General features: G+C 44.8%; 1 protein-coding gene across 1 annotated transcript in view; it reads left to right on the plus strand.

The window, feature by feature from the left end:
* The window catches only part of LOC147898102 (uncharacterized), a 33464-nt gene extending 6271 nt beyond the window's left edge, over positions 1 to 27193 (plus strand). The window contains exons 6-14 of the mRNA XM_087379748.1: positions 7799 to 7874; positions 8024 to 8110; positions 25676 to 25756; positions 25980 to 26012; positions 26233 to 26286; positions 26405 to 26446; positions 26526 to 26604; positions 26721 to 26791; positions 26934 to 27193. Of these exons, the coding sequence (XP_087235874.1) occupies positions 7799 to 7874; positions 8024 to 8110; positions 25676 to 25756; positions 25980 to 26012; positions 26233 to 26286; positions 26405 to 26446; positions 26526 to 26604; positions 26721 to 26791; positions 26934 to 27077 (667 nt within the window). The 3' untranslated portion in view covers positions 27078 to 27193. The remainder of the gene's footprint in view (positions 1 to 7798; positions 7875 to 8023; positions 8111 to 25675; positions 25757 to 25979; positions 26013 to 26232; positions 26287 to 26404; positions 26447 to 26525; positions 26605 to 26720; positions 26792 to 26933) is intronic.
* The last annotated feature ends 303 nt before the right edge of the window (positions 27194 to 27496 follow it).

Consider the following 27496-nt stretch of genomic DNA (forward strand, 5'->3'; position numbering starts at 1 on the left):
AAGTCTCCACCATTGAGATGAGAGCTTGTAGACACCATATTCACCTTGGTGTAGTGTCGCAGAGATCACGTGAATAAGTGCAGGTCAAGATGCTTTAAAAGAAAGATGAGGAACTTATGCATGTAAAAAATATGTATCCCTCTTACACATCCTTGTAAAAGATATGTATCCCTCTTACACGTCTTGTAAGTGTAGGTGAGCTACTAGTGCATATATCACAAAACTAAAAAAGAGGTAAACTGGTTTTGTATCGAAAAATGTCTCCTCAATGTAGATGAGAGCTTGTAGACATCATATTCTCCTTGGTGTAGTGTCTTGCAGAAGATTACATGAAAATGTGCAGGTCAGAATTATTCTACGTATAATGCTTAACACCAAAAGAAAGATGAGAAACTCATGCATATACAAATATTTATTTCTATTGCGTGTCCTTGTAAACACCAGTACATTTATTTGAAAGAAATGTCTGCTGATTTACAAAGTCCTGTAAGTGCAGGTGTGCTGGCCAGTGTTTCAAGATCTACTTTTCAAAAGGGAGGCATTAAAATCTGTAGCAATGTACATGACAGCATTAGGATCAATCTGTAAAACCCCATTTGAGTCAACATGCTATGAGACACTTTCCCTACTATGTTTGGTGCTAAGAGTAGAGAAGAAGTTCTTATTGACTCTACCTCCCATCTGAGTCTAGAACGGCTCTCTTGCATGAAAGGCATACTCTGCTCTCTCATCTAATAGTGTCTACTGATGAACCCTTGCTGCAGAGGCATACTCTACTCTCTAATCTAACAGTGTCTATTGATGAGTGCTTGCTTGCAGAGCAAGCCGCTCTTGAATCCAAGCGTCTGTAGGCCTCTATTGCTCTTCCATCTGCAGGGCTTCCAATTGCTAGCGAACTCCAACCTCACATCTGATAATATCACGTCTCCTGGTGCTAGCAATCGAGCGGTAGAAATTGTTGGAATATGAAGCCAAAGTGAGTCTAAAATGAGTGTTCTAGGTGGTCTAGGAGTGGTTTTATAGTCTAGTGAGTCCTAGACATGCCACATGTCATATTGGGAGATATCCCATAGACATTGTGACTTTCTAGAGTCTAGTGGCACACTATATAGTGTTGTACTTTTCTATTGTCTATTATATCAATCAACATCAAGCTTTATATCATGTGAGTATTTTGGTTATCATTGCCTAGCACTTGTTCTTTCATTTTCCTTTCCATTTTTCCTTTCATTATGCTCTCCACATTTCAATTCCGTTCCTAGCTAGCTACTAGATCTCTTCATATGGTATCAAAGCTAGCTTTCCTCAAGGACCTTGAAGCCCATCTCAGACCTATGGAGAGGCTAGCTCCTTCCATTCTAGTTCCTTGAGCTCTTATGGAGAAGAGCCTCACTATTGAAGATCTTGAAGAAAGGACTTCACCAACATGAAGCTACCTTCTCTCCTCCTCTTCTTCCTTTGCCTCTCCACCTTGAGCTTCTCTTCATCGGTGCCCTCCTTCTCAGCCTGGACCTATGCCTTTCCATCGACCTGCAAACAGGCCGTACAGTCAGCCGTATGGACTATTGCACCATACAACAGGCCTGTTGCTTGTACGCTTCTGCAATACTGCCCGTACAGCCAGCCTCAAAATGTGCGCCATCTTCTGCAAACATTCCGTCTCAGCTCAACTACCCGTACGATCTGCACATGCTGCTGCTGCACCATACAACAGCGCCATACAACAGCCCATACCAGCCATATGATCTGCCCTCGGGATCGCTTCCAAGCTTCAGCTCATGCTATCCACGTAGCACTAGATCTGCTCACATTGCTGCTATGCCCGCCATTCTGCTGACCACATAGCTCTGCTGCCCATGCAGCTCCTGCTTCCACTCACTTCAGTAGCTCTACTCTCACTTGCTGTCCACGCTGCCTGCCCGTCACTTGATGTGAGCTCTTGACATTACATTGCGGTGACTCCTTCATGTGACTACTCCAAAGTTTGGTGAAGACTTCCCGAGCTAGATGTGAGTTCTCCGATACTACTTCGACACACTCCACTATAATGATCTCTCTGATTAGTGCATTACATTGAGCTTGATGTAGAACACTCTACATCAACAAGTGACTTCTTCAACATTGCTTATTCAATCGGTGGTTGAGGTACTTCGCATTGATTGACTTCCCGATTAGTCGTGGTACCTGAGGCTTCTACTTCAACATTGGTAACTCTCCTTCCAGCATTTTGAGAGTCATCATGTAATTGCTCCATGTAGCTACCCATGGACTTCACCGCCGACACATATTTTGGGGCATTCCTACCTAGTGCTTCATCGACATTGTCATTGACTCGTAGGGATGTGCACACATGTGTAGTGGCTACTTGGAGAACATCTCTTATCATAAGAGATCTATTTTTACTACATGCTTGATGTTATTTTGGGGTCCTCTACCCTCGGTAGTCCCCCTAAAATGATATGTATCGAGTGGTTGGTTTTCATTGGGTCTAAAGGTCCTCTGCCTTGGATAGTCCTCCTAAAAAGATGTATTGGTTTTCCTATTTTGGTGTGTGGCTTCCTAACAGGTCCTGTTATGAAGCCAAGGGGGGATGTACTGTGGGAGCCATGTATTGGCTCTGATAGGTTTAGAGGGGGATGTATTGTGGGAGCCATATATTGGCTTTGATAGGTCTATTTGTTTATCAGGCCTGGCAAAGTTCCAAGATGGTGGTGTATTCCCAGACCTATGAGCTAGTCATGGATCCATATGCTATAATGTGTGCCTCTGAGCATGTTGAGTCTCAAGCCATGAGAGTGCTTGGATCAACCTCTGAACACGCTCATACTTTAGCCTCTGAGTTACATAGGGTGCACAGTTTGATGACCGTCATTGTCATGTTCTGTTCTTGATTCCAACCTGAAATCATCTTACTTGACTTCCTAGCATCCAAATTTTGTTATTGGATAAGAATGTCAATGGGACCCCTAGTAACACCTGGATGAGGCTAATTACGGATGAGCTACCTACAGTGGTGCTAGGGTACACCACCAAGGCCTTGTTTGTTACATGTGACAATCCTCATCGGTAGGAGGAAGGCATATGGAACACCTTACTTGATCAGATAGTGGAAACAAACCACTCTTGAGGTGGGAACCTCCTACCAAGACTACTAAGGGGAGGGATATCCACAGGGAAGAGAACCCCAACACCCATGGCGTAAGGAGATGCTCTGTCGATAGAAAATCCAATAACATCATCCCCAAAAGTGGGGGGCACAAACTTTTCCTCCACAATCTTTGCCATATCTACCAGAACTGAAAATGAATTCCTATGCACCAGGTTTGTAACTGGAGTGTGTAGAATCCCTGCACTCAAAGAAGGTGAAGGGAATGAAGCCGCCTCTATCGCGATGAATAAAGTACAAAGAATGGAAGAGGAGGGGAGATGCTCGAGTAGAGGGCTAGGTGTCAAAGTATCTGCATAAGAACCATCACTGGGGTGGAGGTAGCTCTAGTGGGATCTGAGGTACTTGATGGTGCCTCCTGATTTGTACTTGGAAGAATGGTTGTCTTAATTGCAACCAAGATTGGAATGTCCCCAGCCAAAATCAAAGTGGAGCCCGGGGCACTAGGGGTGTCCTCTTGAACTGTAGGTGGAGGAGCAACATCTCTGGCTACAACCCAACAGGGGGGCAGCTAGTGTAGGCTGTGAGGAGGGTCCTGGGTGCGCTATGGGAGTTGACGGTGCTACTGAAGGAGCTCTGGTAGGATGCACCAAAAGAGAAGTGGGAGCCAAAGGAGCGGCACGAGGAGGAGTTGCACCACAAGACTTCTTGGGTCTTTTCTTCTTCCTTGGGCATAAAGGTCCTACAAATCCTGTAATCCCAATCCTCTGGCAAAAGAAGGAGCCATTAGGGCATTGAAGCATAACATGGTCATTTGTAATGTTAGGGGCAGTGACAATGACCCTAACTCTAGGCACCCCATCAGACCTAACTGCCTCCGCTGAGGATGAAGGCATGCTAGGGATGGGGGGGATCTATGTGCCCACACCTCAGAATGCTCCAATAGTGGCAAGGTGTCAATGGTACACCTGAGGGAGGCTGGGAAATTGGATAAAGAAAGAGGTAACCTGGCTATCCTCCTCAACAAGATCAAAACCCAAAGTGAAGGGTGATTTAAAAATCCTCCTGGAAGCTGGCGCCAAGGGGTTAGTCTCAAGCACTGAAGCAGTGGCATCATGAGAATCAATTACCACCTGAAAGAAACCTCCTCCCAATAAGCATACGTTTTTTTTTTTTGCAAAAAGAGAATTCTATTAAGTATTAAAGAAGAACCGTTAGAGCAAGCTCCATACGGGATACATCATGCAATGCACGAAAAGCTCAAGAGCCACAAAGAAAGGATTGAGGCTGATAGTGCCATATCAATCCGGTAGAAACCTCTGAGAAAAAGGGAAAACCTCTCCAAACTCGAAGAAATATAGTCCTTCTAGAAGAGGCTGCCCATGAAGGGCCCTGCATGCTAGCCCATATGGCTATCAAAGTGTGAACCGTGTCAGACCAAATACCCGTGAACACCTGTAATGGGTGTATCTGGGTGCCATCCAAGGCCTCAGTACATCTGGCTCTCCAAATGTGCCAAGAGGAAATGCTAGCCAAGAGGTATAGAGACACCCCTCTGTACCCAAGTGAAGGCAATATCATTACCCCAATCCGGTGTGTCACCATCACAAATCCAAAAGCCATTGGATTTATGCCAATTAATGTGTGCACCTGCAGCCGTGCAAAATAAATCCAAGGCTGTCTGGAAGGAAGTGAGTGTCCTAGGGGTGGCATCCAAAAAAACAGCCGTGTCATCTACCAGCTCACTATCCAGGAGCTCTTCTTCCCAGCGGATAGGACGCCTCAGCCCATAAATATCAGCTTGAGATCTAAGGTAGATACTCATAGCTTCCGTCACAAACAGAAGAAGAAAAGGGGCAAGAGGACATCCCTGGTGGACTGATCTGGAAATCTGAAACCTGTCCCCTCTTACCCCCCCAATGAGCACCTGGCTATGGGCTGATCTGTAGAGAGAGGATACTCCTCTAATCCATGCACCTGAAAAACCAAAGCGGGATAGAGTACCCTCTAAAAAATCCTAGTCTACTTTGTCATAAGCTTTCTCAAAGTCCAAGAGTAGAATGGCCAATCTCTGGCGGCTCTACATGGCCCATTCTGAGGCCTCCCAAAATGAGAAAATGTTATCAAATATACTTCTGTCATGCACAAACCTTGTCTGCATGTCATGAATCAAATCTAGAAGAAAAACCTGTAGCCACAGACTGATGGCTTTTGCCAGAATCTTCACTAGTTCCACAAATCTCTCAATCACTTCCATGATTCTCTCAATCACACACTACACACCTAGATTCACTCAATCACACCTACTAACTGACACATCATCAGTCACACCTAACTCAGGCACACCTACACATACCATGTGTTCACACACACTCACAACCATAGACCTTATGACCCTAGGTATGATCCCATTACACATATCAATTTGTCCTTCAGGGCTGAGAGTGAGGAAGAGCTGAGAGGAGGAGAGGGGTGAGAGCAGGAGGAGCCAGAGATGAGTAGAGGGTAGGGAGGGGAGAAGGCTAGAGAAGGCTACAGAGAGGAGTAGGTAGGGGAGAAGGCTAGGTAGGGGGAGAGGAGGGAGCAGATGGGGTGAGGACGGGGGGAGGAGGAGGGTGAGAATGTTGAAGGGGAGGTGGAGGGAGAGCTGCAGGGGGCGGCCTGTAGCCTGGGAGAGGGGCTGGTGAGAGGGGGCGGGGGATCGGTAGGGGAAGGGCTAGGGAGTGGCAAGGCAGCAAGGCGGGGGTAGGGGGAGAGGCTAGGGAGGGGCGGGGTAGCAGGGCAAGCTAGGGAGAGGTGAAGGGAAGGGGCAGGGGAGCAGGCCGGGTAGAGGGAGAGCTGAGGAGAGGGAGGTGGGACGACGAGCAGGCTGAGGGAGGGAGGAGGAGCCTCAGGCTGAGGGAGAGGCTGAGAGAGGGGGCAGCAAGGGAGGGGGAGAGGCTGAGAGGGGGCAGCAAGGGAGGAGTAGAGCTCAGCAAGTGATGGGATTTCACTGCTTTTGCATGGTAGTTAGACAGATGGATAGCCCATACTGCCATCTTAAATCCATGCTGTCCCACTATCCCATGGCTACAACACCATCATTTCTGTCCATATCTCCCTCTTTAGTGTGCAGTTTGGAGACAAATTGATCAAATCTTCTGAATCTAATGTATTTTTTGATGCCCACATGGAGACAATGCAAGTAGTGGGTTTTGTTAGACAATGCTATTTTTCTTCTAGTCAGTATGTAGACCCTTGTGTGGAGGATATCCCTCTTGGTATTTGGAGGTTTTGGCCTTCTAGCAGAGGCTGCCTGAGAGGATCCATGCTAGCCCAACTGGCCATCAAAGTATGAATGGTGTCTGCCCAAGTACTGGTTAAATTGTGGGAAGGGAGGACCTAAGATCCATCTAAGGACTTTGTGTATTTGACAATTCAAATCTGCCAATCCATAATACTAGCCAATATCTCCAATGCAGAATCCACATCATCAGGTACTGGTCTATAGTAGTGGGAGATAGGCACATCCTCCAAAGAGCAAGGCTCGACTAGGTGTTGTCGGCTGGAGATGTGGCCCAAGAAGCATCCTACCACTCAGAGAAGAGCTAAGGTCTTGACAAGGAGAGCCAAGCCACACTGATCCCCAAGTCATGAAGAAATGATGAGGGAGGCTTTGGCCTTTTGTTTGAGGGTGCCCCCATGAGGATCTTCATTGGGATCTAGGAGGTGAGGGTAGACCACCACACAAAGGTCCTTAGCAGGATAGGGAGAGGGGTTTGTACTTTGGTCCCCAACTCCTCGATGAGAATCTTTTGTGGATTGTCTATATTCTTATTTAGTGTGTCCTAGAGAGTCTAGGTGCGCCCTCACTTCCCCTTCAAGAGGTATCATCCCTATCTCCTCTAACAGGATAGGATAAGGGGCTTGTACTTTGATCCCCAACTCCCAATGAGAAATATTTTGTGGATTGTCTCTATTCTTTTCTAGTATGCCCTAGAGAGTTTGGGAATTCATAGACAACCAGTGTTTGTGCTCACATAGTGTATGAGACTTTTTGCATATCCCAACTCCATGAATGTGATTTCTTGCATTCATTTTGAAATCCTTATAATTCTTTCAACATGCTTTGCCTCTCTTGGCATACGTCACTTGGAAGGATATACCTGGTAGAAGATGCAACTAACTCAAATAAATATTTGTGTGCGTGCTTGCGCACACATTCATGTGCTCATGTGCGAATGTGTATAGACATGCGCACATGTATATGTTTGTATGTATGCATGTATGTGCCTATACATAGATATATACACCTATACTCACATATGTGTTTCTACAAGAAGCTGTCACATTCTGTGTCCGTTCAATATTCTAGGTTGTCAGCATGATTGTTGATTAATATATGCAAATAATTTGTTGGTAGCGAGTAGACCATCTTATTTGTTGCCTTTTATATGTGTTGTGTAGGCAGTAAATCCATGTGCCAAATTATTATATACCCCCCCCAACACACACACATGTATGAGCATGTGCAACTATATTCAGCAGTTATGTATGATTCAACTGTCTAAATCTCCCTCAATTCAAACCCGTAGATTGTCAGCATGATAATAAAATCTCTTGATGCATAATATCTATCTGTATCAAATAAAAATAGGCGTTAATTGGGATCTGAGCATGTTATTGTTTGCCTAATTGTCTGTTGAGAAGCAGTACATGCATGTTCCAGATTGTGATCATCACATTTTTCTTACACTTGGGTGACGCTGGCTTACAGTCTACTATCCTGGTACACATTCAATATCTCTTTTAGAAACATTTCGACAATCATGTTCTTTCTCCTAGAAATAAATTTTTTCTATAGATAAGTTCTAAGAGTACCTCAACTCCAGATTCATATACACAAACGGCTATAATCATCAATGTTGTGTGTAACAGTATTATCTAAAGGCCCGTTTTCAATTTGACAAGAGCAACTTCTCACTATTGATGCTTATATCAGGAATTTCTTCTGTTATCTCCCAGGTTCCTTATCTAAACTGGTCTTTTCCTTCTTCCAGATTTCATATTTAGATAACTCAACCAAATATTATATCAAGGTTTCTTTATGGTCCAAATCTGATCATGTTTTTGACCTTTGTAATAGTTGAATTCGATATAAGACAATTTGTTTTTTTCACAAATTTATGTTTTTTGGCAGCTACAAAATTTTGCTGCATCTTTTATATATCTTCCTTTCTTCAAGAATTGAACTCCTAAAGAAATCCAAGTACAAACCAGCTATCCACAAGGGTTCCATTCACATGTCCCTTGCAACCCGCTTCACAGGCTTGTAGCTGCTCATAAAACCCCTTGAAGCAACCGCAAGGAACTAATTAGGGAGACTATACGACCACCAGATACTTCAATCCATGAAAATGTTAGACATGCCTAGAGCCCAAGTCTTAACAAGAGCATTTAAGATGCTCAGATGTCCTACATGATCCCTCTTGTCCTTGATACCATATGGATCTAAACAAATAGATAATATCAAGATTAGGCCCACCAAGGAGACCATTCCTTCTGCTCTCCACTGATTGCTAGGCTACAATGGGCAAGCCCACATTGTAAGGTATTGATGCTAGCTTGGGTAGAAGGGAAGATCTTTGCCCAGAATGTGTAATCACAAAACCTCAATGGGCATCTCTCAGCCTCAAACTTAAAGACCCTGCTGCATCCATAACTCACTGAGAGAAGCAAACATGAAGATCCAACTCAACAGGGCTACCATGTCTACTAATATTAGAGAGTTCATAAAACATTATGGTGTAGAAGCTGCTTCACACGTCATCCTTGGTGTGAAGCCCCAAAAAACAAGCTTGCCCTGTAGTGCATGGGCTTGCATTTTTGGGTCAATGATCCTTCCTCTTCTAGGAAGGATCATAGTCTTCTAACATGTCATCCTAGACCCTATATTCCACATTTCATTGTAACTTTTGCGTAGAAAATTCTATCCAACCTCCTCAATTAGCCTATGTCCCATTCACAAAATCACCAATATGAGGCCATGTAACAACTTTTAGCTAACATGAAATAGTTTGCGATCAAGGCTCTAAATACATGTTCTCCAATAGAGATGCTTATGATAGATGCTGTTCAATATGGGTAAATCTTTTTTTAATCAAAGTGCACCTTACACCCAAGATATCATGTAGCTCAACATCTAGGATTGAGCAAAAGAAGAAGGTCACTTGAGGCCAAGGACTTTTTTGAGCATCAAAGAAGCCGATGTACCCATGCTTGGTCGAACTTCTCTAGCTTGAGCAATGTAGGTGAAGAAGCCAATAAAATTGCTTTAGGCTTGGGACATGAAGGAACAAGATAGATTGATACACATGAAAACCACCACACTAGAGTAAAGAATAACATGGACTGAAAGAGGGAATTGGTAGAAGCATCAAAGGTGAGATATACTACAAATAAATAGAGCACCACAATAGTCTACTCAGACCTATGGGCCTTGTTGGAGCTCACATAGCTAGATACTTAGCACCACACCTTCTCCTTTGGACAAAGGAGACACGATGGATTGCTAGAGAGACTAGACCGTTTCTATGTTGGGGACTGGGCACTACACAGAGGCAGATCTACCAAGATTTTGGCAGGTACCATGATGTCAGACCACTCTCCAGTGATGCTTCACTTGGATCAGCCCCACCGAGGTCTCCCCCAGAAGGGGGTCCGCATTCCAGAGGACCTCCTGCAGAACGAGGAGATCCAACAGCTCATGGTCGGTGAAACCACTCAGCTTTAGATTACAATCTAAAGCATAATGCAAGCCAAGAGAGAGAGTTCCATGGACATATCTAAGAAGCCTCTTTGTTGCATTCCAATGTATGATCATGGGACAATGCATGGTTCAAAAGCCCTGTGGCGTAGGCAATATCAGGCCGTGTGGAGCATAGATATATTAAACTGCCAACCAACTGCCTGTACAAAGAGCCATCAAACTTTTCAGCAGTATCATGCTTACTCAGCTTGAGTCCCTTTTCCAATGGAGTAGCCACAAGCTTAAAGTTCTCCATTTTAAATTTCTGCAACAACCCCTTTGAATACTTTGTCTGTGACATAGAAATCCCATCATGGGTCTGCCAAAACTCAATTCCAAGACAATAGTGCAATAGGCCCAAATCTCTCATATCAAATTTGTGACATAAAGTGGACTGCACTGCTGTAATTTGTTGCAAATCACTGCGAGTGAGTATGATGTCATCCACATATAGTACCAACATGACCAATCCTGATTTTTGCTGCAAAACATATAGATTTGGCTCTGTGTCAATGTTTACGAAGCCCTGGGACAACAAAAACTGATGTATCTTTTGATACCACGCACGAGGTGCTTGCTTTAGCCCATATAGGGCCTTCCTGAGCTTGCATACCTTGTGCTCTTGTCCCTTCACCTCAAAACCTTGGGGCTGATGTACATAGACCTCCTCTTTAAGATCTCCATTGAGGAAAGCGGTCTTGACATCCATCTGGTACACTGACCAACCATAAAACGCAGCAAGAGAGATGGCACAACGAATGGTGGTCATCTTGGCCACTGGAGCAAATGTCTCCTCATAATCTATCCCCTCCTCTTATGCATACCCCTTGGCAACCAAATGGGCTTTGTATTTCTCACTGTGCCATCTGAATGGTATTTCACCTCATAAATCCATTTCGTGCCAACCACATTTTTCAATGGGTGCATCAACCAAGTCCCATGTGGCATTCTTCTCACTGGATTTAATCTCAGCTTCCATAGCTTTCTGCCATGCCGGATTATGCTGAGCATCCTTGAAGCCCTGAGGCTCATTTTCAGCTTCCATCACTGAGGTCATCAAAGCAAAATTGACCTTTTTCTGATTTTTCTGAGTGCTGGCCCTGGTTTTCCCCAAAGTAGGCTGATCCTTAGCATCTTGAATGGTCAACCTTGCCCAACGCGGAATAGATTATTCTGCTTTACAACTCGGGGCTGCATCAACATCTTTAGTGGCCTCACGACGTTGATAATGCCTCCAAACATGAGGCTGTCTATTCTCATTAATTGGCTGTAAATCTGAAACATTTGAGGGAGAGCCATCCTCAACATGTGGCAAGTCATTTGAACTATGAGAAGTAGAAGGGGAAGCATCAAGAGACTCCATCTCATCATCCTCAAACTGGATGATGTCCAAAGAGGTGTCATCGTATGGTGGCAAGTCTATACTAGCGGGCTGCATGCACTCATTCTCAGCAAAGAGAACACTTCTGCTGATTATTACCTTCCTAGGAGCGGGATTATAAAGCCTAAATCCCCTTCTTTCAATGCTATACCCCACGAAAATGCATTTGACACTCTTGTCATCAAGCTTTGTCGGATGTGCATCTCGAACCAAAGCATATGCCACTGAGCCAAAAACTCTGATATGACTAACCTTTGGCTTAAAGCCATACAAAGCCTCAAATGGAGTCACATTAACCAAAGCTTTGGTAGGGCATCTGTTCTGAATATAAGTGGCTGTCACAACTGCTTCTCCCCAAAAATCCTTTGAGACTCTCTTGAATTTCAGCATGCATCTCATCATTTCCATGAGAGTACGATTCTTCCTCTTAGGGAGTGGATTCTGCTGTGGTGTGTAAGGGCATGTCAAGTGATGTTTTTTTTTTTTTGCAAAAACGAGACTTCTATTAAAGAAACTCGCTAGAGCAAGCCAGGGAAGTGTTTGCTACAGCAAATACCCTCAGATCATAAGGCTGAGCATCAAGCTTGTATAAGCTCTGTCATATGTGCCTGTTGCTACAACCTCATACCCTTTCTTTGGATCCTTGATCCTGCATTGGTTATCCTGAAATTCGACCAACATATGTCGGTTTGAAACTGAAATCAGATTTTGCCTCAAATTTGGAACATACCAAACATCTCGGATATACTTAACTTTCCCATTATCAAGCTGAATGGGAAGTGTCCAACTCCGATGATGTCTTGAGAAGCATCATTGGCACATGTAACCTGTCTGCCATGAACAGGTGTGATGCTCTCAAACCACTCCTGGCAAGGAGTCATGTGCTTAGTAGCACCACTCTCGATATACCATGTATCACTTGCAACAAGGGAAGCGTCCCCTAATTGATTTTCAGCACTCAAATCCCCCCTAGCATCCATCTTCTCATTAAATGCAGCAAACACAAAATCTCTATCACCTTGGGCAAGATGAGCTTCACCATGTGCATCTGAAGCATGAGTTTCAATGGGGGCAACAAAATTAGTACTAGAGCTATCCCTTTGCCTCTTCTTTTCATTGGCAATCCTTTTTTGACACTTTGCAATGTAATGCCCTGGCTTGTCGCAATAATTGCATTTGCCCTTTTTTTGATTTTTACTTGAACTACTTGCATTCCCCTCCTTGGGCTGAGTTGTATGGCTGTGTTTTGGCTTAAATTTTTTCTGAAATTTGCCCTTTCCACCCATGGCAAGTGCTTGCTCACCCTGACGAGAGGCTTTGGCAAAATTTGAGCATCTCTCTTCTTCCTGCAACAAAAGCCCAACTAACTCATCGAACGAGAGTGGGACTGCCCTGAGAACAATGGTCAATGAAGTGACGAATTGCCATATGAGGGCGCTAAGCTATTGAGAGTAATAGAGACGAGCTTCTTGTCTTCTATTTCCTCATCAATAGTTGCGAGCTGATCATGTAGATCAGTGATCCTGGCCATATGATCAGTGATGGCCTGGCCTTCCTACATCTCGAGATCCCTGAGCTGATTTGTCAAGGCAATGGCCCTTGCCTCATTCTTAACATGATACATGTTTGCCAATCTTTCCCATGCTGCCTTTTCATCCTTGCATGCCTTGATAGTCATCATAATGTGCCTCTTCACATTTGTGGCAATCAAAAACATCGCTTGGGCACTGCGGCAGTCAAACTTCTTCTGCTCCTCCGTCGATGCTATGGGACTAGTAGGAGGGGCTGTAGCAGCCTGTTGTCTGACCCGAAGAAGCTGTGCGAGATGTAGATGAGCCTGCTGGCGTCATTTCATCCCCACTAACAATATCCCACAAGCCCTTACCAACCAAGAGGTTCTTAAGCATGAATGACCACAAGGCATAGTTTGGTCCATCCAGCTTGTCATCCTCGGACAAATTGCCAAAACTGTCTGAAAGAGTCGACATGATGCAAAATGGGATACCCACAAGCTGCAAATGTACCTGCAAAAAGAACTGCAAGCTCCAAAAGTGCAACTGGTTGCAAATGTGCATGCAAATCCCAAACTAATACTGGCTGCAAATGCAAAGTACGACTAGCTGCTCTGAAATGCCACTTAGTGCACAATGCAATCACTGCAAAAATGGCATCAACCAATCACTGCTCTCTACTGCAATCTAAAGTGCGATCCCAAATTGAAAATGCACAACCCAAATCTGAAAGAGCGCACCCACGAGTGCTCAAATGCATCCAACGGAGCTCAAAAGCATCCACAACTGTAAAGTAACTGCAAATGCACCCAACAATGCAGAGTATCAGCAAATGCACGTGAGAGTGCAAGAGTATGGGCTGCAAAAACAGTCCCGAAGTGAAATACACAGCTCAAAACACTTTCTAAAAGTGCACCTTGGCCCGAAACACCTACAGAATAGTCTACTGACTGTGTGGGCAAGCTATAGATGACAAAGGAGCTGCTTGGAGCTGAATGAAGCTGTCGGGAATACTTCTGAACACAATACATGTGTAGAGAAGAGCCTGGAGAAGTATGGAGATGCCTGGAGCTGCTAGAACCCAGGAGAGGCTGGAACTGAAAAAGGTCTAGATCTTAGCAAAAATGCCAAACAACAGCTGAAAAACTGCTCGAATCGCCTTCTAAGAAGTCGTATGGGCTTGAAATCAGGTGCTAACAAGTCATACGGACTCACGGCACTGTCGTGCAAAACGGACAGATCTGTATGGACTGTATGGAAGGAAAAAAAAGGCCCAAAAAAAAAAATTTCCCCACCTAAAATGATGCGGGACAGATTTGTTTGTATGTGGGCAGCTCAGAAATTTTGAAAAACGTCGAAATCGGACCTCAAAAGGTCAAAAAACAGCCGCCGGACTGTTGGAGCTACCTCAAGCAAAAGGTAGAGAGCTGAATGTGAGAACCAAGAATGCCCATTGGAGCATCAAGCTTGCGGGAGTCTGGATTCAAGCGCGGGAATGGGATCTAGAGACAGAAGCGCTCTGATACCAAATGTAGGAACAAAGTGGAGACAGGTTGTGAACACAAGTGAGCAAGAGTGCACACACAAGAAATCTCCAATAGAAATGTTCAAATGAAACAATACAAGTACTTGGTATGTATAGTACCCAAGTACTATTGGTCAACCATAGGGTTGATTTTATGCCTATAACACCATATCTTTGTAATCTCTTACACCCATAAGCTGTAAATGTACCTGCAAAAAGAACTGCAAGTCCCAAAAGTGCAACTGGCTGCTGCAAATGTGCTTGCAAATCCCAAACTAATACTAGCTGCAAATGCAAAGTACGACTAGCTTCTCTGAAATGCCACTGACTGCACAATGCAATCACTGCAAAAATGGCATCAACCAATCACTGGCCATCCATAGTGAAGTAGAGGAAGCAGATGAAGACTTGCCATCACCGACACATCCTCTCATGGCTCTCATCCGAGATCTCTCTCTCCATCCAAAGATCTATGAGCCTGATGATCGTGGCTTTGCATTTAAGTTTTACATGAGCTTGATGTAATTGGATACTCTGCCTTGTGTAGTCCCCCAAAAATTGATGTAATAATCTCCTTGAGTCATTGAGCCAAAAAAGGTTCTCGGCGTCTTTCTCAAATGATGTTTTATTTCCTTTATGAGTGGTATGTGGCTTCCTACCATGTCTTGTTATGAAGCCAGGGGGGGATGTATTGTGGGAGCCTTTCTATTGGCTTTGATGGGTCTCTTTATCAGGCCTGGCTGCGTTCTAGGATGTCGGTGCATTCCCTAGACCGATGTGTTGGTCAGGTAGCCATGCTTCATTTGAGACTCTGAGAGCTACTTGGGGTGCAACCAAAGAAAAGTACTTACAAGACCAAAAAGGATTGAGGCTTGATTGATTTGACATGAGAAAGTACAATGCCTTTATAGGATAGGCACGCACACACTCTAAGTGTCAAATGTATATGGGATAAGTCCCATAGTGACACGTGGCACTCTAGGATATAAAGGAGTATAGTACTACTCTAGAACTCAATAGAAACACACTAAATGTCACTCAAATTGACTCCATTTCCTAACACCCCCCCATGGAGGAAAGGTGAGGGACTACAAGAATGGAACCAAAGTCATGATAATGACGGTCATGCAAACTGTGCATGCTGTTAGACATGGTTCCCACACAATCTCAGAGGCAAGTGAGCATGGCTCAAAGGCTAGTGAGCATAACACAGAAAGCTCATCTAGCATGGCTCAGAGGCTCATCATGCATGGATGCATGATCGACTCAGAGGTCTAGGAGACCAATGCACCAACAAATAGACCTGTCAAAGCCAAAACATATGGCTCCCACAGTACATCCCCTCCTGGCTCCAAAGACTAATGAGGAACATGGAGCCTTACACCAAAAATAGAAAAGAAATACATCATTTTAGGAGGACTATCCAAGGTAGAGTACCTTTATTGACTCAACACACATGATTTATTGCATTCATTTTTTGGAAACAGCCCCAGGGTAGAGTACCCAAACGCATCATGCTCAGAAAGCAAATCAATCATCATCTCCATCATCCTCTAGATGTTGGAGACAGACATGTCGGATTGGAGCAGTGAGAGCATGATCTTGTGTTGGATGGTCATCTTCGTCTGCATCATCATCACTATTGGTGGCGGGGATGCCACCCAACTGGCATGATCCTTCGATTGTTGTTGGGCAAGCTTCTAGTAGCACCTGTCCTCCGTATGACCAAGCTTGTTGCAATAGGTGCACTTGAACGATTTGAATGTCTTTCCTCATGTTGGTGGAGGCGATGGCCTAGGTCTCCATTTTCTGGTGGAGGCAAGTGCTTGTGTAGTATCCGATGAGTAGGATGGAGATTCTTTGTTGTGGGCGATCTTTTTGAAGAAGAAGAGAAACCATATCTTTGAAGGTAGTCGATGCAATTCAAAGTACTTCAAGGGCATTCTCAAAGCGAGAGATCCCTTCCATACTCGTCATGAGAACAACCGTTTTGTCCTCGTCATCCTGGAGACACTTCAAGTTGGAGAATTGTTGAACTAAAGATTGAATTTTTGCTATATGTGCACTCGAGGTATAGCACTCTTCCATTTTCAACTTATAAAATTGCATTTTCAAAAAAATCTTGGAGTTGGTGATTTTGTTACCAAATATATTCTCGAGGCGTGGCCAAATCTCCTTCGCTGTTGACTTGAATTCGATGTGATGAATCAAAGAATCATCTAGGCAAAGCCCAATGATTGCAATGGCTCTCGAGTTGTGTTGCTTCCAATCTTGTGTGTTGGAGACTCTATTGATGTAGCAATATCTTCATCATCTTCAATGGCATCCCAAACATTCTCCTTCATGAGAAGGAGTTGGACCTTCATTTGCCATGTGGGGAATCCTTCCCCTGTGAAATTGTCCACTAGCAAGGAACTTGCAGATAGTGAACCCATTATGAATATACAAGCTTGTGAATGGCAGGTAGCTCTATAGGACATCTAGAAGAGCTCAAATGTTTGCTGATATAGAACGGATGACGGGCAGCTAACAGTAGACGGAGTTGCTGCTGGTGTAATGGCAGGCAGAGAGGTGGCAAAATGGCGAGCAGATCATATGGCAGAGAATGGTGGGTGGAGAAGCAGCATGGTGGGCAGAATGGCGGGCAGAGAAGCAGCAGGATGGCAGGCAGAGAAGTAGCAGGATGGCGGGCAGAGAGGCAAGCAGAATGGTGGGCAGAGAAGCAGCAGGATAGCACACAGAACAGAGGGGAATGAAGCAGGCTGAGCAGAGGCAATGGAGCAGCACGAGCTTCAGTCATCACGAACTGAATAGTCACCTTCTTTGCTTGATGAAGCCATTGTTGGTGAGGCTCAGGTGGTGAAGGAGTTGAGCTCAAAGTGGAATAGAGAAAGCAGCCCTCCAAGGGGAATGAGGTCTCAAGGCTTCAATGTCCTCAACCTCTTACCTCAACCTCTTGGAAGTTAGCCTATCTCTGATATCATATGAAGATGCAAGACATGGAATGGAAATGAAAGCAGAAAAGCGTGACTAGGCAAACATAAAGGAATGAATGAATGCTAGAAAGAAATGTACAACCAAAGAAAAGTACTTACATGACCAAAAAGGATTGAGGCTTGATTGATTTGACATGAGAAAGTGCAATGCCTCTATAGGATAGGCACACACACATTCTAAGTGTCAAATGTATATGGGATAAGTCCCATAGTGATACGTGGCACTCTAGGATATAAAGTAGTACAGTACTACTCTAGAGCTCAATAGAAACACACTAAACGTCACTCAAATTGACTCCATTTCCTAACAGTCTTTGCCAAGATGGGAAAAGGGTACAACTGAGGATGCACAAGATCAGCCCGTGTTGGGACATACAACGCAGGCCACTCTTTAGATACAAGCACATCCTAATCGTGCTTTTATGGTCAGAATAGATGTGGTTGAACCACAAAGTTTCATGGATGCTCATGGTCATACCATTTGACATAATGCCATGCAAGAAGAGTACAATGCCCTTAAATGGTGAGTTGCCCTATCAGCTAGATTGTCTAAGATTTTTTTTGCTTAGATGCTTGTTTGGAAGACTAAAATGAAATTGCATAGTCCTCACAAGCAGTTGTAGCTTGAATGAAGAGAATGTGGACTAATTTTACATTAGCCTTCTCCTTTAGTGCTAGCCTTTGTGACGGCCGAGTCTGCCCTTCACATCCAGAGTGCTGATAGAAACTCAGTAGGAAGACCTTTGTACGAAGACTCGGTCCCGGCCGAGTCTAGCCTTCACATCTGAAGTGCTGATAGAAACTCAATATGAAGACCTTTGTATAAGTGTATGCTCAAGTATGTGTGGGTGTGTGGATTTGTATGTGTGAGAGCATATGCTTATACTATGCTCTACTCCCGCTCTTGGGTGCTGATGACGTTAATGGGGGTGTCATAGTAGCTAGTCTCTGCTATCATGATGGAGGTTATTGTTTTCAACCTTATGAGTGACTATCATGAGATTGAAACTGCACACTGTATTGTGTTTTTAGAGGATGAGTTTGGGCATGTTCCTGGATTCATCTACATATATACAATGCCCTTATAAAGAAGGGAGGAACGCACTATGCACCTAATGGATGGGCTTATAAATAGCAGTAAAATAAATAAATACAAGGCACAATAGTTGCCAAAGGGTATGTGCAGGAATATGGCATTGACTATGAGGACACCTTTGCTTCTGTAGCCAAAATGACCACCCCCATCTCCATTGCAGCCAGCTATCATTGGAAAGTTTTTCAAATTGAGGTTAAAACTTCTTTCATTAATGGAAATATGATTGAGGAGGTTTATGTCAAGCAGCCCAAAGGTTTTGAAGTACCAGGACAAAAACATAAGGTATGCCATCTCAAAAAGCCATCGCAAAAAGGACCTCTATGGATTGAAAGAAGCCGCCAGGTCTTGGTGGGCATGGTCTCGACATTCTCAACTATGAAACTATGATATCTTTGAAGCACAAAGATCCTTAAGATATCCCGGGATCGGCTGGAGCATGAGCAATCTCTACAGAAATGAGTTGGGGCCATCCCCAAGCACGTTCAAGGTGATATCCAAAAACTGTTGCTCTTCAGGAATACATGCTATAAAAAACAAGGGTAGCGCTAGAGAGACACGGGGCAGAGTAGAGGAATCCAGAGGGGGAGCAACAACCTGTGGGTGAGGCATTTTTTATGCCTTTGCAAACTAATGTTTTAGAGCAATTATTCATCACTTGAATTTTGATGACATGATTTCTCGAGCTACTGAGCTCCCCGTCCTGCTGCTCCCTGCTGCCATCCATCCTGCACCCCTCTCCCCTCCCTCCCAGCCCTTCCCTTCCCCTCCATCCTCCTCTCCCTGCCAGCCCCTCCTCTCGGGCTGCTGCCCCCTCACCTGCTGCTGCCTCTCCCGCTCCCTGCCCTCCCTCACCCGCTGCTGCCTCTCTCGCTCTCTGCCCTCCCTCTCCCACTGCCGTCCCCCCCGCTGCCTCTCCCGCTCCCCTCCCTTCTCTCCTGCTGCCTACCTCTCCCTCCCTACCCATGCTACCTCTCCCTCCCTACCCCACTACCTCTCCCTCCTTACCCCGCTACCTTCCTCCCTACCCTTGCTGCTCTCCCCGCCTCTCCCTACCCCCTGCTGCCCCTCCCTCCTTACCCATTGCTCCCCCTACCCCGCTCCCTCCACCTGCCCCTCCCTACCTACCCCGCTGCCCTCTCCCCTCCTCTCCCTACACCCCACTGCCCCTCCTCTTCCCGCTCCCCTACCCCGCCTCCCTTCCCCTCCCCTGTCCCTACCTTTTGCCCCTCCTTCCCTCCCTCTGCCCCTTCTAAGCCTCTGCCTTACCACCTCTATCCTTCCCTACCCCTCCCCTCCTCCCTTCTCCCTCTCCTCCTTCCCTACCCTACCACACCCCCCCCCCCCCTTCTTCAACCCCTCTAGGAACAAGAGAGAGATTTTCTCTCTCTGGCAGCAGGTTGTCGGACAGACAGAGCATTTTCGTGTTTGTGTCAGCCATTCCACCTTGATTGACGAATGGGTTCCCATTCAACCAATCCTCGACCGCTTCCACCGGTCGCAAAAACAGTTACTTTTTCAAAAGATGAGCTTCAGCAGCTCACGACAGATTCAGAGCAGGAGTATGCCACCTCACTCTTTGCTCGCATCCACGGTTCCCATCCCTCCAGGCTACAGGCTAGGGATTGGAACCTCATAGGGCACCTCACCGATGTTCGTCTGCTCGGACGAGGGTTCTTCCAGGTGGTATTTAATTCTCCAGAGTCAGCAGGTTCAATACTCAGGGCTAGTCCTTTGGCATTGAGCTCCATGAGGATCTTTTTGAGACCCTTCGCTTTGGGTTTCGATTGAGTAGAGGAAGATAGCAGGGTTACCTCACTTTTCATCAAATTCCCCGACCTTCCTGAGGTCTACCATCGACTCTTACCGTCCATAGGAGCCACTTTTGGGTTGATCATAGAGATCCCCCCCCTCCCAAGCATGCCCTCTTTAGTGGCAAAGGTTGTCAAATCGGATGGGGTGCCACGAGTCAGGGTCATCGTCTCTGACCCTGATATTACAGATGATCACATTATGCTTCAGCGACTAGATGATTCCTTTTTTCGACAGAGAGTCGAGGTTGCTGGGAGACAAGATTAGTGCAGGATTTGCAGGACCCTTGGGCACTTCGCCAGGGATTTGCCCAAGGAAGAAGAAAATGCCCAAACGGTTTATTCCACCTTCTCGTCCTACTTCTCCTACACGTGCTACCAGAGCCCCCCCTTTTGGCCCAGGACCTTCGAGACCAGCTCCCAGACCTAGACCCTCTTCTTCAGTGCACACAGTACGATCAATACCCTGTTGGATGCCTGTGAGGGTTGCTGACACTCCGCTACCTCTACGAGGCCCCTCGGACCATTCTCAGTTACAGGCAGGTGATATTCCTACAAGCGTAGATGTGGTTGCCCCAGAGCCCCCACCTGCTCATCAGGAGGGGCAACCCATTTCTTCAGGTCCTATCATTGATGTTCCTGATCAGCCCCCTGCCTCTGTTAGTCACACTTCACCTCTTGATAGAGGTAAGGGCCTTTCACTGGCCTCCTCCTCCTGTCGATGAGGATCGTTAGCTGGAACATTCAGGGCCTCGGTGGTATACCTCATCACCGCCATAGGCAACTGATTTGTAACCAACTCCATCCAGGTGTCTCAGGTGGCCCCATTGATATCCTTATGCTCCAAGAGCATAAGCTGGATGGTAGAGATTGTGCCAAGTCAGGTAAGCTTCTGTATGGCCATACTTTTTGGTCACCTACCTTGGGCACCAGGGGAGGCATTTGCATTTCTATCTCTTCTTCGATGCTCTCCTTGGTCATTGGACATGGAATCATAGTCCCCTCTAGAGCATAGTGGGTTATTTTGATGATTGGTGGGCGTAAGGTTGGCTTTCTTAACCTTTATGCACCCAAGTTGAGAGGGGATCGTGTCCTCCTTTGGAAGGAGTTGCTCTCTTGGTCACATATTGTAGATTCTTGGATTATTGGGGGTGATTTCAACATGGTTGAGATGCCTTTAGACAAAAGAGGGGGTAGGGAAGGTGGCATTCACTCCCTTGAGAGAGCAGCATGGGATGCCTTCCTGTTTCAGTTCAGTGGTAGAGATGTTTGGTATGATGATGCTTTTCACACTCAACCATAGTCTCTTCTATTTTCTTGGTCGAACAAGAGAGTAAGGATGCCTATCCATGCACGGATTAACAAATTTTATGTAAATGATTGGGCACTGGACAGAGATGAGACAGTATGCATCAGCGCTGGGGTGTCCACTTCAGATCATTTTCCGATTATTTTGGTGGTTTTAGAGCCTCGGGCAAGAGACCGCTCTGCCAGTATCAAGATTCCAGATGCCTTCTATGTAGAGGAGGGCCTCACAGAGGTGGTACTACGGATTTGGGTTTCTCACCTGCAGGGTGGGCAGTCATCCCTATCAGATGTGGCTACAGCCCTCATTGACATTAGCAACTTTTATCGTTTTGTTGCTAGTATTAGGAGAGAGATTGCCATTCGACAGCAGCTATCAGCTCTTCAGAGAGAAGAGTAGAAACGGCCTACAGATGCTTGGATTTAGGAGCGCCTTGCTACAGCAAGGGCTCATTAGTAGACACTTTTAGATCAGAGAGCAGAGTATGCCTTTTACGCCAAAGAGTCTTTCTGGACGCGGATCGGAGGTAGAGTCAACAAGCAGTTCTTCTCTACTCTCGACCCTAGACATAGTAGAGAGAGTGTTTCGCATCTTGTTGACTCAGACGGGATACTTCAGACACGTCCAGATGCTGTCATGCAGATTGCTTCAGATTACTATGCCTCTCTTCTGACAGCAGACCTTGATTCACAGGCCAGAGATGATGCTAGAGAGGTTATTTGGCAGCATATTCCTATGTTGGTGGATAGAGGTATGAGAGCCTCACTTGATGCATGCTTCACCAACATAGAGTTCAGGACCGCTCTTACTGCCCTTCATAAGGGTAGTTGTCTAGGGTCAAATGGACTTACACCTTTTTTTATTATCTTTTGGGATCAGATTGGGGATTACATCACCTCAGCCCTGTAGGGCATTTGGGACTCGGGTGAGATGCCAAACTCACTCCTAGAGGGTCTCATTCATCTTATCCCAAAAGGAGGTTGCAGAAATTTAGTGTCTCAGTGGAGACCGATCACTTTACTAGGTACTTTGTATAAGATCTTGGCAAAAGTCATCAGCTTGCGACTGCAGCCCATCCTACCAGATCTCATACATGACACACAGACAGGCTTTGTCCATGGCAGAAGCATTTTTGATAACATATTCTCATTTTGGGAGGCTTTTGAGTGGGCAATGCATGAGGGACATAGACTGGCAATTCTACTCCTGGATTTTGAAAAAGCATATGACAGGGTAGATTGGGGTTTTCTAGAGGGAACCCTTCTTTGCTTTGTATTTTCAGATTTGTGGATTAGAGGGGTTTCTGCTCTTTACAGGTCAGTCCATAGCCAGGTGCTCATTGGTGGAGTCAAGGGAGACAGGTTTCAGATATCCAAATCAGTCTGATAGGGATGTCCTCTGGCTCCCTTTCTATTCTTATTTGTGGCTGAAGCTATGAGCCTCTATACTAGAGCTCAAGCTGATATTTTGGGGCTGAAACTTCCATTGAGACAGGAAGAGGAGTTGCTGGATAGTGAGCTGGCATTTTTAGATGGCACTCCACAGACACTCACCTCTTTCAAGACAGCCTTGGATTTATTTTGCATTGCGGCAGGGGCTCACATTAACTGGAACAAATCCAATGGTTTCTGGATTAGTGATGAGGACACTCCAGATTGGGGTGCTGATATTGGCTTTACTTGGATTCAGAGGGGTGTCTCCGTCAGGTACCTTGGATGCCAGGTTGGGGTCGGCATTTCTCCAACACAGCAATTCGCTCCCGTGTTGGAGAGCATCAAGAGGAAACTCCTATTTTGGAGTTCGGCCAGACTTGACCTTCCATCCAGAGTGGTGGTTGTAAATCAGGTACTGTTGGCTATAGCCTGGTTGGTTTGCTCTTGCTGGTGCTAATCTACAAGCAGTATCACTCAGCTCAAGAGACCTATCAGGAATTTTTTGTGGAGTGAATTAGACGGCACTTCAGATGTGATAGACAAGGTGGCTTGGGAGACTCTTATTCTACCCACTAAGGAAGTGGACCTCAATATTATTGATCCAGACTTGCAGTGTAGAGCCTAGCTTTGTAAGATGGTGGTCAGAGGTTTGATGCTTGGTTAGGAGCCTTGGAAGGATTTTTTCCTACGCAGTATACAAACATGCACACCTTCTCAGGGAGGAGATTGGATGGACAGCCCTAGATGGATCTTTTTTTTTTTCCCCCAAAAAAGAGACTTCTATTAAGTAAGAAAGAAACTTGCTAGAGCAAGCTCTGAGCGGAAATACAACATGATGAAATCATGAGGATAAAATAAAACCCCCTCAAAATGAGGTGGAAACAACCAAGGCTGAGGCTGAAAGTGCCACCTCAACCCTGTAGGAGTCTCAGAGAAAGGAGAATCCTTCCATTCCCTGAAGAAAGAAGCCCTCCTAGCTGAGGCTGCATGGGAGCCTCCCTGTATACTCATCCATACGGCCATCTAAGTATGTACGGTGGTCTGTCCAGATACTAGCCAAAGTGTGCGGGGGATGAACCTGAGTACCCTCCATAGCCTCTATGCATCTGGCTCTCCATAGCCTCTGTGCATCTGGCTCTCTAGATATACCCTCCAGTCCTAGATGGATCTTTACGTCAGCCTATCTTAGATCTCCTACCTTCCCTCTCATGGCTGCCATTCTGAACGCTTGGGACAGCTTCAGAAGTACTCTTCAGAGAGTTCCACCCTCCTCTCGTGAAGAAATTGGCAGGCAGCCCATCATGTGGAATGATTGCATACTAGATGAGCATGGCAGATCACTGGGCATGTCACATTATATGCAGTGGTGTAGATGGGAGTTGGGACCTGCATCCACGGTGGGTGCTTGGAAAGCTTTCAGGATGCTTCCATAGGATCAAAGAGCTCGTTTAGTTAGTCACCTCAAAGGAAGTGCAGCCAGGATGCAGCAGATAGATGCAACCATACCAGTGGAGTGGGTGGATACATACCATTTGCCTATTTCTAAGTCCACCTGGTTGGAGGCTTTTTCGAGGACAGGTATCCTTCTGCAGGTTATAGCCTTGCGGGATGCACATGAGGATACCCTTGTCTTTCAGGTTCATGCAGGAGAAGACTCCACAGATTTTCAGAGATACTTTTCAGATTTCTGCAGAGATGCAAAAAAACTTTTGGAGGAGACTTTGGAAATCCCTCAGGAATAGGAAAATCACATTATTCATTTGGCTTACTATTCATGGAGGGATTGCAGTGAACTTGTGGAGATCCAGGTTCGGGGCTGACCCTACATGTCCTCAATGCCACTCAGCAGTTGAGTCAGTGCAGCACTGCCTTTGGGAGCGCACTCAGGCGAGGACGATTTGAAAGGGTGTTGCTAGGATACTCTGCATTTTTCATAGAGCACCCTTCTTCATGACCTGGGGATCAGTTGCTTGGTTGCTCACTCACTGGTCCACGGGCTTTCTTCGAGGGACATGACACAGACACAACTTTTTTTGTTTGACGACACCTTGTGGAGTCATGCTTCCTCTGGGATGTTCTGTTTACTCCATTCAGATCTCCCCACACTTCTGCATACACATCTTGGGAGATTCTGGCTAGTATTACAGCATGGCATATTTGGAGAGCCAGATGTACAGAGGCTTTGGAGGGCTCCTAGGTTCACCCTTCTCAGACCATGGCTAGTATATGTGCAGATACTATACACACTTTGATGGCCATTTGGGTGAACATACAGGGAACCTCCAGGACTGCTACTACTAGAAGGGTTGCTTTTCTCAGAGTCTGGAAGGATTGTCCTTTCTTCTCTGACTCTCCTTCAGGGATGAGGTGGCATTTTCAGCCGCCACCTGGAATTTTTGTTTGCTCATTCTGAGCTGTTTTTTTTTTTCTCATGCTTGTCATGATGTACTCCCGCACTTGAGCTTGCTCTGCGGTTTTTATTCATACTTAATGAAGTACTTTTCTTGGAAAATAAATATATATATGTTTTAGAGCAGATCAAATTTTATTTCCTGCTTGTGCCGGTAATGCTTGATTGCATTTTTTTTTCAATTTCCTGCTCACCACATAAAATGATCAGATAGTTCGTATTTTAAGGATAGATCTTAGTTTACATAAACGCAAAATGCACATGTTGAGTTCTGGATGTTTGCATATTATGACACAATAAATCCATGCTCTTTCAGTTCATCGTGATGCCAGTTATGCTTGCAATACTTGGGGAGACGAAAACCCTCTGCATAGGACTATTTGCAAGCTTCACACATGTAATACTCTGAGCTTTGGTTTCAAAAATATGGATGAAGTTATTTCTGCCTTGAGTTTGCTCTTGCAGGTTGTGTTTATACACTTTGTAGAATTTTCAAACATGAATTAAGATTCTGTTTATTTCCCGAAATAGAGAACCCTGAGAACATTTTTCTCCTCTCATATTCACAAAAAGATTGAGTTCTTGTCTGAAAAGACTGAAGGAAGCAATATGTGCTGCAGGCAGTGCTGTATAGCATAGCATGGGCAAACTGGGTAAGCTCCATCTCATTTTGTTATCATCCTCAATGCAAAAAAATCAGAGATACATCATGATTGAGACACAGAAATATGTTTGCATATGAAACTAAGACAACACATGCTGAGGTGATATGTATGCAGTTCAAAGGCCAAATATTTAGAGCACATTAGGTCTAGATAGAATTCCTTGGTTATAAGCAAGCTCTAAGGAATTCTTAAAAAAATTATTCCACAGGTTCCATATTTAAGTTCTTCTTTGGCTATATTATCTGGATCCATCATGCCAAGTGTAAGTCTGTAGTTTTCCAAATGATAATTTGTTTTTTTAGCGCTTTAACAGTCTCAATTAATCACTCTACCTTATCTACAGCATCAAAAGTTTTCTGATTATGTAGCTGTGACTTCAGATTGCAAGCATTGTATCCAAAGAAGCAGCCAAAGATGAACAGGTTGTCCCATTAGGAGTAACGTGAATTCCAAAATTTTGAAAAGCTAACAGTTACTGATTAGAAAATCCTGTGTGTCCAGGGAAAGATGCAAGGCTTCATTGCTGGAGTTCGATCTTTTGCTACAGTTATATCACCCCTGGTGATAAGCCCTTTATCAGGTGTTTTGCATGTTTAGGGGAAATCAACTTCATTTCTTACCTGGAAAGGAAAGACAATCATTTTGTCTTTGCTTTTTTAACATTTCCAGTACACTTCTTGGGTGATTTTGATGCAGCCCTTTTCCTTTCAAACAATCCACCATTCCCTTGTCCAGGTTTCAGCATTATGCTGATGGCATTTACAATGGTAAGAGGTCTCATTTCTTACAGCAGGCCTATGTAGAGGAAACCCATCTAACCCTTGAAGGTAGTTGAATTTTTTATATTTCAATACAGCAGCACTGTATCATGTATTCTGACCATGTCATGATGTGTGATTCGTTGTGCAGCTCATAGCATTAATACAAGGTTGCTTCCTTTGGCACTCCAGTAAAGATTCTATACGCATCAAAGAAAGCAGCTATGTGCAAGTTTCCTCGAGTTTTGCTTGTGAAGACCATTTGTCAGGTCTCAATTACTCAGAATATCCCTAAATAATTAGGGACCTTAAGGTTTTTTCTGTAAAATGAAAGAAAAAGAGGAAATGCTAATTCAATGGTAAGTTTTTAGTTTCTATCGAGTATCATCTGTGTTGTTGGTGAACTTGGCATTGGGGTGACCTTATTCTTCAGGTATTATGTAAATATTTGTTTGTTCATCCAAATATGTAAAATAATGACTTGACTCCTTGAGAATCCAATATATAACACGTATTTTATGGATGCAATACTCGTCTGGCATTAGGATGCAAGAATATAACAAATTTCCTCTCTATAGTCAAGACAAACAAAGTTTCTTAATAAAGCCATCTTACAAACAAAGAATATGGGTCGTCATAATATCAAATTCCAAATGAGTATTTAGAACTTCATGTTTATAATTTTAAGAGTCCTCTCTCTTTTTTTTTCTTTTT

Source organism: Dipteris shenzhenensis, chromosome 9, assembly GCF_047967505.1.
Source record: "Dipteris shenzhenensis isolate YYH24624 ecotype China chromosome 9, Dip_SZ_1.0, whole genome shotgun sequence".
In the NCBI taxonomy this organism is placed as follows: Eukaryota; Viridiplantae; Streptophyta; class Polypodiopsida; order Gleicheniales; family Dipteridaceae; genus Dipteris; species Dipteris shenzhenensis.